This window comes from Hermetia illucens, chromosome 5 (assembly GCF_905115235.1).
Source record: "Hermetia illucens chromosome 5, iHerIll2.2.curated.20191125, whole genome shotgun sequence".
Lineage (NCBI taxonomy): Eukaryota > Metazoa > Arthropoda > Insecta > Diptera > Stratiomyidae > Hermetia > Hermetia illucens.
This window is the reverse complement of record NC_051853.1, coordinates 73739528-73756210: the sequence shown is the minus strand read 5'-3', so window position 1 is coordinate 73756210 and position 16683 is coordinate 73739528. Positions and strand designations below refer to the sequence as shown.

The 16683-nt window shown below is 42.3% G+C and overlaps 1 protein-coding gene across 2 annotated transcripts in view; it reads left to right on the top strand.

Annotated features, from left to right (window-relative positions):
* Nucleotides 1-16683, top strand: part of LOC119656924 (leishmanolysin-like peptidase) — a 314894-nt gene that overhangs the window by 277182 nt on the left and 21029 nt on the right. For both annotated transcript variants that reach the window (XM_038063616.1, XM_038063617.1), the window contains exons 4-5: nt 1126-1208; nt 15815-15926. In XM_038063616.1, coding sequence (XP_037919544.1) covers nt 1126-1208; nt 15815-15926 — 195 coding nt within the window. The remainder of the gene's footprint in view (nt 1-1125; nt 1209-15814; nt 15927-16683) is intronic.

The following is a 16683-nucleotide window of genomic DNA, read 5'->3' as shown; positions in this document are numbered from 1 at the left end:
TATTGGCCGATTTTAGAGATCACATAGCGGAGAGTCAATCAACATTCTCCATAAAAGTGGCTCTAGCACGCCTCGAGGCAGCCTTTTAAGGACTCTTTGCGGCCTTGAAGCCTTTCTGTCACCTTACAATTATCAAACTCCTTACGATCCTCTTATATTCACGCCCTAAAGTCTGGAAGCTTAACCAGTCTTCTTTTTTACTGCTCGTGCTTATACGATTCAGAAGTCGCGTGGCTGATTTCCAGAGTCTTTGTAGTTGCTGGTTCCCACAAGGAACCGATTTACCGCGTTTCCCTCGGGTAATAGGGCAATCCTCTTCGAACCAATTAACAAACTGGGGGCTTCAATCATTGCCATCATTTATTTCGATTTATTTAGAAATACTGTTATTCAGATCTATTCATTAAGACGTAAGATTTCTTCAAATAAAAGGATGTATAATGTTATTATGTGCAGTATTATGTACCGAATTCATTTCCAAAATACCTTGCATTATTATTTGGAACACTTCGTTCGGCGAATTGTGAGTTTAGAATAGTCGTAGGCGTATACCATATGCACTATATACTTATGGTATATATCTATTGTTCCAAAATACATAGCCATACATAATTCCATCTAAATGTATTAATAAGTATTTCCTGATGATCTACATGTACATAGTAATGGTTGACTGGCGCATGCTGCAAGTTTAATGCGATTTAAATGAGGTTCTGGGATTGAGTGGTTAGGATGAGAGTAATAGGATTTCTAATGAATAACTTGTTCCATTGCATTACTATGCATACAATATCGATTGAAATAGGCAGACATCAATGTGATTATGGAACCTTGCATACATAGTGTAACGTAATCTCAGATCAATGACAGAAAACCTCTTGCTCATGAAGACGAATATTTATCTAATTTAGTCAATTAAATGGCAATAAACAATATTAAATTTAGCCCTCTTATTGATAAGATCCTTTCAGAAACATTTGACAACCTGAATTTAACTTCAGTGAAAAGGCAGACTAAAATCTGAGACGCATGAAGTACATATAAATCCTATATTTCTGTATTAATTAACGAGACTGAGTCCACGATAATGCTCAAGTCTAATTATCTTTGTTCTTTCATTCGCAGAATACAATATTACCCGAAGCAGTGCAATTCTGGGAGCGAGCACTAATGGTACGTGAAACTCGAGGATTAATCCGATTAAACAGGTGAGTTCAGTCAATAAAAAAAAATATTGTGTTATTTTTTGCGAGAATCATCTGTGAAGAAGTAAGTCTACATATAATGGGGAGGTATTGGAAGGATGTCTATCCGGGCAGAAGTGGAAGGCTAATTTTATGAGAAATAAGAAGAAATATGTTTCTGGATTTTTCATTGTGGAATGCAATACTACCATTATAACTGCCAATGGATTGATCGATTCATAATACCATTCAATCAATGGAATGCAATCCCACATACAGTTAGTATCACAACAGGGTGTGCATTGGAAAGGAAAAACGAGCTACCTTAATTAATGGATTTTTGGCAGTTTTCTTGAATCATTGTGCCATTTTCGTGTTTCCATTCTGTGCATAGTCAGGGTCGGTGCTTCGAATCGTTATCTGGGGCCAACCATTTAAAAATCCTATAAATTGGCTTGTTTTTCGCAGTTTACATGTGTCTCTCTCCTTAATGGTGCGCTGTATGTGTAGTATTCGGTGCAACGTCCACGTTTCCTTATGGGAACTTTTTGCCCAAAAAGACAATTCTTCAATAAAAACTACGTTCGATAAGTCGTGATGAAAGGAATAAGTGGTTCCCGAAATCGGCAAGTCTTAATTATTTCAAAAAACTGCTGAAATATTTGGATAATTGCTCTGTTCTTGACTTCAGTAAGTGATCGTCTTAAATCTAGCTCGGATTTGTCCTGAAGTTGCAATGTTGCTAAGATCTTACATGTAATGCATATTAAAGAAAACTGCCGCAAATCACAATAAAATACGTCAAAATTTCTCTGTGAAAATAAACCGTTTTCAATTGGAAGCACAAGCTCATGTTTAGGAACCTAGCCCTGTGAGTTGGGGCTTAAGAATACACGCAAAATCTTCCCTGCTTTTCACAAGAGGCGACTAAAAGGGATGCAACTTTGTGAATCAGCAGCCTGCAAATTTTGAAACTTTATTATTACCGTAACGTCAACAACGCCTCGGATAGAGATTGACGTCATGGCTACGAACTTTGACTATCGAAACCGAACTATGATTGGCTTCTGGAATGTGCGCACACTCTTCAACACCCGTAGGGAGCGTCCCCAAAATGCTCGGTTGCTTCAACTTGAGCAGGGAATTCCAACGATATAAGCCGGGCATTCTGGACCTAAGCGAAGTAAGATGGCGGGACTCTGGAGAGTTCTCCTCTGCCTTTTGCGACGATGTGCTTTTGTACCAAATGGTACCAAATACGAATCGGGTGTCGGGTTGCTTTTGACGGCGCAAGGCGCGCTCTGTTGTCCTCGGAGCCGGTTTCTGATAGACCTCTAACTACAAGATTTCGGTCTAAGTTAGAGAGGATCACAATTGTACAATGCTGCGCACCAATGGAGATTTCCGATATAGTGGAGAAGGATGCTTTCTGCGAACAATTATACGCAATTCACGGGATGCTTCGCAAAAACGACATTGCGGTGGTTATGAGCGATGTATATGCCAAAGTGAACTCTGACAACACTTTGTTTGAACATTTGGTAGGGAAACACGGTCTTGGCGATCGTAACGATAATTACAGGAGGTTAGGGGATTTCTACAACTTCGACTCTGCCATAAAGTCAGTTGGGTTTCAACTGACCGACATCATACGAGTAATCAAATCGACCACTTCACAATCTGAAGTCAATTTACAAGTTGTCTGGCGCTAACATCGGCCTCGAAAGGGATCACTATTTGATGGTCACTTACGTTTGCTTGCGTGTTGCGTCTGCCACCCCTCGCAAGGTTGGAAAAGTGCCACCCCACAAGTTCAAGATTAACCCCTGATCGGACAGCAGATACACTAACTCGCCCGAGAATACCGATGAGCATTGGGCCGTCATCAAACATGCTCTTTTCTCCGATAATACGTAGGTCATTGGTCACGCGTCAAAAGATTTGGCTGATTGTGGAATCGTGAAAGCGGATCGAGGAACGGGGTTGAACGTTCTATTGACCGCTGCGAACGATGGCGAGTGTGGATGACGCGCTTCAACTCAGCGTTCAATGTTGTATGCGCCGTGACAGGACAACGAAAGGTCCCGCAGAACTCGAGTGTATTCCGCATCACGAAGGACCTTGTATGGGGTCGCAAATCTTTGGATGATCCTGGGAAGGACGTCATCAATCGACTTCTCATCGACGATGACGAACTGAAGGGGTGGAAAGAACACCCCACGGTTTACCTGCAGTTACTGCAGGTTTGCTTCTTCCACTGATTCGGAAATCTCGGAGATCCGAGTTCTTTTCCCATAGAGTGAAAGAAGGGGATAATCGGGGAGGAGAGATTGCAAAGGAGCGTACCCGTTTTGAGTGTGAGAGTTGGAGAGGCATTTGTGTGCACTCTGGTGTTGCAATGATAATATCTAAAATAATCCTCGAACGCATCAAGGAACTTTTCGAAAGCTTGATCGACAGAGACAAGTTGGTTTCCGCTCCCCATCCTCCTACATTGACCACATCGACACCCTGCAGATCTTTTTGGGACAGTGCACGAAGTTTAGATTTTCGCTACACCTGCTCTTCATCGATCTCAGGAAAGCTTTCGATAGCGTGAACAGGGAGTGTATCTGCAGTGCTCTACATAGGAGGTGCATTCCGGTGAAACTAATAGCTATTATCAGAATGACATGTGATGGCGCAAAGGAGGATTTTGAACCCCGAGGTGGAGTCCACGAGAGTTGCTTCCTGCCACCGATATTAATTCTTCTTGTTATCAGTGATGTTCTTCATGCCGCTTGTCCGGTGAACGTGGAGCAATTTAATGGATTTTTTTTGTTTTGGGATAGGGAAGGTGAATGCATTTACGCATGAAGTGCTGTTCTCCCGCAACGATGTGTCTTTGAATTACCATCTAAAGATATCCCCATCGTCAGAGAGCTAGCCTGGCATCGTTTGTCACGTTACTTCAGGCCAGCCCCTGAGCTCTTCCGCCTTGTTGAGCCTTCAAATCAGGGAATTCTTTTCACAAATGGGAGAGGAGCGGAGGAAGATAACTTTCCTCAGATAGTCCGTCAATATTCGTAAGAGATACTTCGGCACATGGAAAGTATTGTCTAGTGTACCTAGAATCTCATTCCATCTTACGGAATTAAAGGCGTTTCTAACATGAAGCGTTGCGTGGAGCACCATCCGTTGCGCTCGGCGGCTATGTGCCTTCTTTGGACGTACGACATCGACGACCTGCATGACTGCGTCAACTGCGGATGTCCCTGGTCAAAAATCGAAGTTCTGATAAGCTTTTCGAGCACTTCCCCAGCAGTGTCAAGCATACATGTTGGGCGATATGAAGACGGCATTTCAGGGTCGCCTTTCCCTTTGCTGATCAGCGTAAGTCTCGCCACCTTTCAAGAAGAAGGTAAAATGCTCTCTTTCAGGCAAACGTTGAATCCGCCAAGGAGTAGGTCTGGCCGATGTTGGAAGACCAGTTTTTATACCTCTCCTGGAATACCATCGGGTCCTGGCGCCTTCTTACTTTTCATAGAGAAAAAAGTAGGCAGCCCTCCGCGCCGATATCATAATTCCGCACGGGATGCGAAAGGAATAGTGTACTTGCAATGTGATCCATCTGCTCGGCATTAAGTGAAAAGGGTTTCCGCAGGGCCACAATTTTTCGGGTTACCAGTTTCAGCAAGCTTGCTCCTGTTTATTGCGGAGGCTCCCTCTGGGTGATTTGTACTCTGTCATTATGGTACATGCTTCCTTCCGGTCGTTTAAACGTTGTGGCACTTCTTCCGTAACCCTGCAGTTTCCGCTGCCCATCAATACATAGAAGGTTTGCCACGTCTCGGTTCCCTACTGGGCAAGGAAGCTTCGCAGGCCGTCGCTATCAGATCAATAACTGAATTTACGACCGTGTCAGCTGCAGCACCACCACCCCCAGGAGTAACTTCCAGCCTAGCCACACCTGTTCCAAGAATCTCGGCAAACCTCCCTGTATTCAAGTGCCCTGGCATTGAAGTCATTGCCGATCAGGATCCCCCCCTCTGTGCTCAAGATAGCGTCCTTGAGAGCATCATGCCTTCGTCAAAAGTCCGGCATCGTCTCATTTGGTGTTACATAGACACTGAAAATCGTTACCTCTAAACACCGGATCAAGACAAAGCTGCCCCTTCGATCTTGGGCAAGAACCTTAAGGAGGGTTCCGTCCCGAACTCAGATGGAAGCGATACCTGATATGTCAGAGTGCCATGAAGCTGGGTCCTTATTTCGGTACTGCTCACTGATGAACTGATCAGCTTTGATCTCCGCAGCAAACTGTGCTAGCGACTCGTGAGCGGTTGTACTCCGGTGCATATTGATTTGTAGAATGTCGAGCAATTCCTGCTCTGAAGACTAGACACTGCCGCGTGCCCGCAGAGAACGCAACTTTCTTTTTCATTGCAGGTGTTCGCTTTATGGCCACCTCGCCGTGGTGGCATGTAGTTCTTCTGTCAGGCCCCCAAAAAGTTGCAGACGGGTGACTATAATTCAAACACATGTAACATTTAATTGGTGTGGCCTCGATTCATATCCTACACACTACCTAACCAATCCTAACATTCCCGCTGTTTAGTAGCTTCCCCGTGTATTGCTTTGCAACTTCCATCCCAGCGAGTTTTTGGCCTCGGGAGTTCGCAGAGGTGATATCAATCTGGACATTGGTTACCTACGGACATTTGCGTTTAATGGCTTCTACCGTGTTCTTTTCTGTCAGGCAATCGAAGTCTCGAATTTCCAGTAGCACCTGGGTTTCAGGTTAGAAATCAAAACTTTCTCTCCCAGAATCCCCTTGACTGCTTCACAGAACGAAAATTTATTTGTTGACTTAATTCGACTAGGGTTCCACCCCCTTTGTTTTTCGAATGGAAGACACTTTTGCTCCGCTATCTTCGCTTGATCTTGTAACGGATTTTACTTTAGACTTCTGCGAAAGTTTTGCTTTCCGTCGGAAGCTGGCAGTTCAGTCCCCCTTTGTCTCCTAACCTTTTCTTTTGATGCGCCATCCTTCGTGTTCGCCTTAATTTACTTACTTTCATTTTTTGCCCAGTTTGCTCTGTATCGGTCTGTCTGCGATCCGTTTACCGCTCGCAGGGTTCTCATCGGGAGGGACCGTTGTTTCTACTTCGGATTTTCTCTTAATCTCCATGTCCACCTGTAGTACCAAACTCTGTCCAGGAGCTCCTCCCGCTCCATCATCCCGTTTTTCACCCCTTTGTTGAAGGGAAGGTCGCAGATCGCATGCGCTTCACAACTATCGCGCATTTCATAATAAGCCTTTCCTCAAAATAGAAGACTGCGCTCTCAGTGGGTTTATATTCGAAATTATCTGGTTAGTTTCAGCAGTTTGCCTTGTGCCTCTTTCCACAACTATAGCCCTGCGTGGTACTGTCTCGGTTGCTACCTCCGTAGCAGGTGCCGCATCACTTTGCGAATCTTTTCTGTTCGTGCATCCCGATGTGTCTTCGGGTATTTCAGCCCTTACTGCGTCCTTCGCTGGACGCTGCGGCGAGCAACGTATTTTCGTGCTGTGTATAAACGTCGCCAGCTCATTCTTCATTCCCACTATCTCGTTCGTATTGTTTGTATTCGTCATTTAAGTTTTTCAATAGAGAATGCGTCCGGATAGCTGAGTGGTTAGAGCACAAGGCTGTCGCGTTTCGAATCTCACTGCTGAGAGTGAGATTTGAATCATGATTTGACGTCGGATACCAGTCGACTCAGCTGTGAATGAGTACCTGAGTCAAATCAGGATAATAATCTCGGGGGAGCGTAATGCTGACCACATTGCCTCCTACAGGGTACTGCAATCCTGTAGTGTACCGTTTCGGTCTTGAATGAAGTGCTCTAACACACTTCAAGGCCCTGATACAATATGGATTGTTGCGCCAACGATTATTATTATTATTAGAGAATGACATCCTTCCTCAAATGCCTCGCCTCCGCTGATGAATCTGTTTGCTCTCTCATCACATCATGGAACTTGACCAAATGGCTCTAGATTAGGAAAGAGAGGCCAATAGAGTTGAATTGAAGATAAAGACCAACAAAACCAAGTTTGTCGGTGAGATGGGTCATGGCACCCTCTCTATATGCATCAAGCCTCCGTGAACACCTATATATAATATATCGTATCATCGGATTACCTGACCCTATCTCAAACGAATAACTTGATTGGCACACAGGCCTGCCACTCGTGCGCACTGTGGTCGGCAGACGGAAGTGGCAGTGGGTAGGTCACACTTTAAGGTGGGGCAACAATTGCATGAACTACAACGGGAAATGTAAAAAGAGTGGATAGGTCACACATTAAGGAAAGACGACAAATGCATTATGGGTTGTATCATGCAAAGGAATCCACCATCTCTGTATGGACGACAAGTGAGTGGTGCTAAAGTTACGTAATGCAAAACGGTGGAAGAAGGTGCTTATCGATAAATCATGTGGAGAGGTTGAACACACTGCCCGAAATCGGCAGCAATCGTGCCTAGGCGTGGTTGACGCACTATGCGGGGTTTATAACGAGCAAATATTCCTTCTAAAGATAATTGCTTCTCTGGTGGAATCAGAGTAATTGAAGTCACAAACTGGCACGCAATTATGAGCTAAATCATTATCACTATTCGTGCTTGATCAAACATGAAATTATAATAAATACAACGAAATGCATTGATACCCGTTTTTCTACCGTAATCAGCTGATATATATGTTTCTGCCGAGATAATTCAAAATAATATTAATAAATAATTACATAAATAACGAAAGTGATTGAAAATCGTTAATTTATGCGATTTTCAATTAAAAACATAAATTCCACCGTCTCCTTTCGAATAGCAAATCTAAATCGAAATTTCAAAAGGCATTCGACGTTTAAATAATTTTCTTATTTTTCCTTCTTTTCCGTTTTCACCGGTTCGATTTGTTTAAACAGAAACCACTTACTCCAAGTGCCGACCCAGAGTAGATAAAATTTGGTTGTCAGTCTTAAGTTCAGATGAGGGATAATATCATACTTGAATATTGGAAAAGGTTTCTATTTCTGTTTCGCATACTAATCCTATATATTTGCATACATATATACATCCAACATCCTTTCCTCCTGGATTGGATATCTAAAATTTCTAAAAGTGAATGTGGGATGGTAAATTCCTAGTGGTGCATGCATTATATATGAATTTTAACATGTACCTTGTCAGTTTTTTACTAAAATATTCCATGTATGACAGAGAACACTTTTTTGGGAGGTATAAATATAAAAACGGATCATTTCAGTAATAGAAATAGAAAGTACTTGATGTAGAGTGGTAGACACACGCAAATCAAATAAACATTATCCTAGCAAAATACGGAGTTTTCTTTTTAATATTTGAGTAGCAGAGAATACATTATATTAATTACGTATGAAAATGAGCATACAGACTGGAAATGATTGAAGCTTATTCGACAAAGGGAAGCGTGATTAATTATGTGCATACCACTGTCAGCAAGCTCTCATTACCGAAACGTAAACAAACCGTAGGAGTGGCTCAAGTGTTTGATCTCAATTAGTGTACTACGCCACTTTGATTGATGCCATAATTATCCTTTTCAAATGACGGCGTTTTAGATAGCACATATTAATACTCATTTATGAATATTGGAAAAGTACTATTTGCTTTGAAATATCCCAAAGTAGTCTCAAAGTAGTGGTTTGAGAAAGTGAAATATGCAGTTTATTGGGTGGTATGGCGGTAGGCGATAATGTTACAGCTGTACTCTACAGCTAGTGATTACAATAGAGGGCTCTCACGCTAGCTCAGAAAATACTGGTGGAATTACCACCAATACTGGCATATTTTCTCATTAATGTCAACTCCCTGCTACCCCAACTTCAAAAATGCAGACCACTGGTACCTCTCATGCTTGAGAGTATAGTTGCGGATTGAACGTCGCTACCTCTCTGCCTGGATGAATGTCAGAACATAAGGGGGGCCAATATAGACTCGGACCACTATCTCGTTGGCATGGTGCTCCGAGCTCGAATTACGACACCACCTACAATCCCCTCTGACAATCAGGTGAGAGTGAATTCTGAAGCCATCCACAACACAGCCCTCCGCGACAACTATAAGAGGGAAATGGATACCGCAATAACCGCAGTCAACAGAGGTCTTGGAGAAGAAGCATCAACAAATGATCTTCACAACCACCTGAAGAATGTTATCATTGATACGGCCCCAAAGATACTTGGCCCCAGCCGAATTATTTAAATATGGAGGCGACCAGTTACACCAAGTGGTTCATCAAGTTGTGCTCAAGGTATGGGACAGCGAATCATTGCCTGACGATTGGCAACGAGGCATTATCTGTCTCATACATAAAAAGGGAGATATCACACAGTGCAGCAATTATAGAGGTATCACGTTGCTGAGTAATATCTATGAGATATTCTCCACTGTCTTGCTAGGCCGGATAGCCCCATACACCCAGAACATCATTGGCCCATACCAAAGAGGCTTCACTGCAGGCAAATCGGCAACACATCAGATTTTCTCTCTGCGGCAAGCGATGGAAAAACTGTTGGAATATAAACAACAGTTGCACTATCTATTCATCGACTTTACAGCCGCCTATGATAGCATAGCCAGGGTACAACTGTACACAGCCATGAGAGAATTCGGTATCCCGACGAAATTGATAAGACTGACTAGGCTGACCCTGACCAATGTGCGAGGCCAGATAAAAGCAGCAGGATCACTCTCAAGACCATTCGCCATCAACAACGGTCTACGACAAGGGATGCCCTATTATGCGTCCTCTTTAACGTGGCCCTCGAGAAAGTGAGCTATGATGCTGAGGTAAATGCAAGAGGTACGATCCTCTTTAAGTCCACCCAACTACTGGCCTATGCTGACGATATCGACATCAAGGGAAGAACGACCTGAGACGTAGAAACTGTCTTCATTGAGATCGAGCGGCGGGAGACCTTGGGCTGCACATCAATGAAGACAAGACAAAATATATGGTGGCAACGTCAGCATCGAAAAACAAACAACCAACAACATCAAACCGCACTGGTCAAACGGGAAGAATAAAGAGAGGAGAATACAACGTTGAGACCATTGATAATTTCTTCTATCTACGGTTGAAAATCACAACCCATAACAGCTACGATGAGGAAATCCGGCAGCCAACAGGGCCTATTTCAGCTTACAAAAATTGTTCCGCTCGAAACGTCTCACCATAGGGTCAAAGCTCTTACTGTACAAGACAATGATCTTTCCAGTCCTCATGTATTCCTCGGAGACTTGGGTTCTTAGCAAGAAGAATTGCGAACTCTTGGCCGCGTTCGAGAGAAGAATCCTCTGAAGAATTGTTGGCCCCCTACATGAGGATGGACGATTCCGTAGCCTACATAATGACGAAATTCATGAGCGATACCATACGGTCCGGTCGTGGATAAAATCCGGCTCAATAGGTTACGGTGGGCGGGGCACTTAAACCATATGGATAAGGATGATCCAGCCCGGAAAATCTATAAGGGCAATATCTATGGTAGAAAAGGAAGACGAGGCTGCCGATGGAACGATGGCGTAGGTCAGGACGCCAGACAACTTTTAGGGACATCGAATTGGTGGACCTCGGCGCAAAACCGGGATGTCTGGAGTCCCTATTGCAGTGAGATCTGCATCGTCAATGGCGAATGTTCCGGGTGTATGGGGCTATCGCACCTAGCAAGATAGCGGAGAATATCTTGTACATTGTACTCAGCAACGTTATACGTCTATAATTAATACACTGCGTGATATCTTTCTTTTTCTGTATAGGTCAGATAATGCCTCTTTGCCAGTCACCAGGTATTGACTCGCTATCCCACATCTTGAGGAACAGTTGATGAATCGCTTGGTGTAGTTGGTTGCCTTCATATTTAACCAATTCGGCTGTAATTCCATCGGCTCTTGGCGACTTGATTTTTAAGCGGATGAATTCAGCGACATACAAGGGACTTGCCTGGTTCTTGCAAAAGTAGGCACCGACTTGGCGGTGATGTTGTGCGGCAGTGTTAACCACCCGTCCGCCTCCGATATTACAAGCCAGGTTAATCCGCTTCACGGCAGAATTTGGATGATTTTATTCTTCCCCAAGAGTTGCGATTTCAGCACCAGCTTCACACGTCGCAGGAATTCGGACAGGAGAGCATCGCTGGAGAACGAGTTCCTTGCAGAATTCCTAGGTATTTGTAGAAGCCTATCTTGGTTATATATTGGATGTGGAGGTCATCAATGCTTTGTCCGGCGTGATGATGTGAATTTACGTAACAAAAAGGTACTGATATCATTTTCAGAGCGGACTTATCTGACGGTCGTCGACCTTCGTTTGCGTCTCGCAACCGCATATGCTTGCCGCCCCGCAGTCCGGCTATCGTTCAACAGTGGACAAACTTTCATGCTTTCAGCATCACAAATTTTACACAACCTATCTGAGCGTATTGATGAGCATTCAATCGTCAGCAAGCATTTATCTTTGGTGGCAGCCGCATTCCAGAAAAACGTTACAACATCTGGCTGGCTACGAAAACGTGGAGGCGGATCATAAGGACCTGAGAGCTTTGCTGTTGGCTAGGAGGATAACGCAGAGCACTAGAGCTCCATTGCGTGGGAAAGTAGTAGTCATTGAGAGTGCCGTCACAAAAGAAATTCGGGTGAAGTTATACCCCTGGTGGTCTACGTGACACCAGCCATAACAGGCGGATACGGATTGTTTCCCCAAACGGAATTAAGATTATCAATGTCACCAACGCAATCTAATTTTCTGACAGACTGTATGATTCCGGTCCAGGTTAAGGAGCATCACAATTGTACAGTACTATGTACAAACGGATATTTTCGACGGACGCTTTCTATGAGTAATTACATGCAATTCAGGAGAGGCTTTCTAAAGGTGATATTATGATCGTTATGGGTCATCTAAACGCCAAGATGGCCTCTGACAACACCTTAAACGGATTTGTGATGGGGAAACACGGTCTTTGCGACCGCAACGATAACGATTGCAGGTTTATGAATTTCTGCTGCTTCCATCACTTCGCCATTGATGCTTTATTGTTGTTGTCATAAGACCCGTTGGGTTTAACTTACCGTCACTGTACGAGAAAACAAGTTAACCACTTTGCGATCAGTAGTAGATTCAGGAACTGTCTTCTGGATGCGCTTAAAAGAAGGGATGATCGTTATTATTCCAAAGAAGTTCACCCGTCTTGAGTAGACAATTGCAAGGCTATCTGCGTGCTCTCTGTCGTTGCAAAGATAATAGCTAAAATAATCTTTGACCGCATCAAATTACACCTCAAAAGAGCAGGCTGGTTTCCGTTCTCGATCCTCCCGTGTTAACCACATTAAAGTCCTGACGATCATTTTGGAACAGTGCTGGGAGTGAATCGATTTTGAGAAAGCGTTCGAAACGTGAATTGTGACTTAATCGGGGCAGCAGAGGCATTACGGCGAAACTAATTGCTATCATCAGAGCGACATATTATGTCGGGGTAAAATCTCAAAGGAAGTTGACATCCAAAGCGGATCCCTCCAGCATCTTGTCAACCATATTACTTCTTCTTATCGGTGTCGGTGACTTGGAGATGGGGGGTGGGAGACATTTGGTCGTGGAGGGCTTCAATGGATCATGACATCTTTCCTCAAACATCTTGACTATGCTCATAACATCGGTTTGCCCTCTCACCGAATCATGGCCCTCGATTTGGAAAGAGCAACAAGTAGAGTTGAACTGAAAACAAACACAAACAAAACGGGCATTTGTAATAATGCACAGAGCATCGAAAGCGCTGATCAATTTGAATATCTATGAAGCGTGGTTTCTCCCGACGGTTGGACCGCACGTGACATCACTTGACTAGATCCTCGTGTACTACCTTGTTTAAAATCTGACGGTATATCTCGTATTGTTCTTCCCATAATACCAATATCGTCAGCATAGGCCAGAAGTTGGGTGGACTAAAGAGGATTATTCGTCTCGCATTTGTATCAGCATCAGGGACAACTTTTTCCAGGACCAGATAAAAAAAGATGTATGATAGAACATCCCCCTTGTCTTAGACCGTTGTCTGAATATGCTTTCATGCTTTCATGGGCAGATTTGAAGTCAACGAAAAGTTTTTCCATCACTTGCCGCAGAGAGAAAATCTGATCTGCTAATGATTTGCCTGGAGTGAAGCCTCTTTGGTTTGGGTCGATGTAGCTCAGGACCTATAAAGCTATCCGGCCTAGCAAGATAACGGAGAAAGTCTTATAGATGGTAGTCAGCAATGTGATACCTATATAGTTGCTGCACTATGTGATACCTCCCTTTTTACGTATGGGACAGATAACGCCTCCTTGCCAGTCTTCAGGCATTGATTCGCCGTTCCGCCCTTTGAGTATAAGTTGACGAACTGCTTGGTGAAGTTGATCGCCTCTATATTTAATCAGTTTGACGGTAATTCTTATTTTGAATTCTTAAGATAACGAATTTCGTAGACTGGTTCTTGCATGCGTGGTAGTAGTAGCAGTTTTTCCTGTTCCTCCTTAGTGGAATATAGGGCATCCACACAGACTTTGACTGAATTTCACTATCATCACACGACTGGGCTTCGAACTTAGAGCTGCGAGATTGGGAGGTTGACGCTTTACCTCTTCAACCATCAAGCGCGTCGAGGATGCGTGGTGGTGGAAACATTTCTCCGTCTTCAATTGGCGCGACCTCGAACTACCAGATATCTGATTGGATGGATTTGGTTGTTGAGCAGTTCATCATCGTCTCTAGGTGTATATGGCTTCATCCTGCTGACTTTTTGGTAGAGGTGCGCGAAACATGATATCATATAACTTTTTGAAAAAAAGATACTATGAACAGATATTACTTTCATCACCTTTCATTTCTCTAACCGTACACATTATGTTATATCATCACCATCAAATAGTAGCATTTGGCAGCCAATAGTATCAAATATAACTTATCACCGGAATGATTTGCCCTGCGTTTATTACATTCATAACGTAAATTATACGACAACACCAAATTACGAATGAATGAACCTTTCATGCAAGAAAAGGAAAAAAATAAATGATTAGAGTTTGTCTATCACGCATAAAATCGAAATCACCTTTTCACAGCAAAGCCAGCCGAACAACAGATTCGTAACCGATATGGCGAACCGGCCTTGTATTAGAAAATGTTTCTAAACCAACGCCATACACACATCAATAAGCAGCCGACATACGTTCATATCCGCAACATTTTAAATCAATTACTTAAAGCCAAGAATCTGCATCCCCATAGATACATGCACCCAAAATCATTTTCTAGCCCAAAGCCAATTAAAAGTACAGATAACCAGAACAACAATAGATTCGTAAGCGATGCTCGGCGTTGGTAATGGGGCAATGGTTGGGATCGCACTCGATGATGGTAATGTGATATTACACTTGAAGGTGATATCACTTTTGTGATATTGCATACATCTCCTTGTTGGTAAAACTTCCGCCCCTGGTGCCATTGCTCTCTGTACTTTTTGAGTATACAGACCTATTGGTTCTCCCACGATTCCTTTTCAATAATTCAGTTCAGTATTAAGTGATCTAAGTAAATATTAAGTTTGTTAAATAAGGTATTATTTTGAACTAATTAAAGTGTTTCTTTTCATTGGGCCGGTTGCCCAATTAAAATATATTTTTGAATAATCCCGGAGAACGGAATTATGGTATAACTCGTGTGATAAGCCTCTGTGCGTTCGTAGAGAGTGTTGCATTGTCGACATGAGCTTTTCGGATAATGAAGAAAAAAATAGTCGCACTATGTGACCAGTAGCGCTCTTTTGAGGAAATCGCCTATCGCTGAGGGAGCAGCATTCACAACCATGACAGGATTTCCCACCGAGCGAAAAATGAATGTATTGTTCTGGAGCTACGGTTTAAGCACGATCGATAATCTAAAAAGCGAAATCTTATATTGAACATATCCAAACTTAGATGTTACGTTAAACAGCTATAAAACGCAATGGGCAGCCCTGGGTTATATGAAGTAGAATTAAAGAAAAAGTTGCCTGTAAATAATCTTATTCCGTGGACTATATTATCCAAGCAGGGAAAAGTCCGGAAAATACTATACATCTTATTACAAGGCTATAGCATTTATAATACTTTTCAATAGAAAGTTGGTTCCTAGTTGAAGAATATTTCAATGCTTAAATATTTCCCCCTCAAGAAATCATTCTGAGATATTCAAAATAGATGTCGATGACGCTGTTCTGCATAAGTATACATAAATACATACATATATGGTATACCAATGATGGATGAAAGCAGGCTCCATTGAAAAGGGAGAAGAAGAAAGTTGATTGCTCTGCTTGAGTAATTTTAGCTAAATTCATCATGAAATATGGCTGTAAAAAGCTCAATTAGGATTTCATTAGAAGCCTTATGAAATATCAAGGAAACAGGAGTGAAAATAATTTCTTACTGAATCTATGAAATACTTCAGAGAATCTCGTAAAAAGCATTGACTTAACCGTTAATTTATCCAAAGTTCGCCAAGGAGAAGTGAAGACTTTAACTAAAAATATTTTCCTTACCTTTCAGGAAATGTGAGAGTTCTCAAGTGTTCGTGAAGGGGGGACAGACGTACTGTATAGATTCTTGCAAGGCCATTACGATGTGCGGTGAAGTTCCAGTACCAAAAGAACATTTAGATGTAAGTATAAAGTATATTTTTTTATTCTGATAAAAGAAACTAGAAATTCCGTAAAATATCCTTGGTTTTCTTGATTGCTAAAAAATATAAACATTACGCTGACAAAAAAGCTATTCCTTTTGACTTTAAACGTTTTTCTTCGACGTAATGAGTTTTGCTTTCTAGTAGAAATCGTTTACAGCAGAAGGGATGCATAAATGTATTTACCTCGTAATGTTTTAGTTACGTAAGGATTTAGGGTGTCGCACAAGCCTTATAGAACAGAAAAGTTAAAAGCACTGGAAATGTGAAAATGTGTATTTTGAAATTCAATTCTGAAAGGCTTCAAAGGTTTATTTAGCTCTTTTGATACAGTAACTAGATTTTCCGGACTTTGCGAATATGCATTACTGGGAGTAATTTGATATACCATTTGAAGATGCTTCAATTTACTCTAAATATCGTCTTGCTCGACAATTCGCCGTGACTTCTGACATAGGAAATTTTTGAGCAATTTATCGTCGAAGCGATTGTTCTGTGTTTTTCTGTTGAAGTTCCCTCGTCTTACAATTCTGACAATACGGAAGCAATTACATATATTATTTCGCATAATAGAATGCATCTCAACAAACTTCTGCTTCCCGAATAATTTGCATTATATTCGTATATAAGAAAACTGTTTTCACCTTCTCTTTTAACATAGTTGGTATAGCCTTACTAGGATTTTGGATTTGTATTTTGTAACATTTAGTTGATCGCCTACACTCAATGAGTGGCA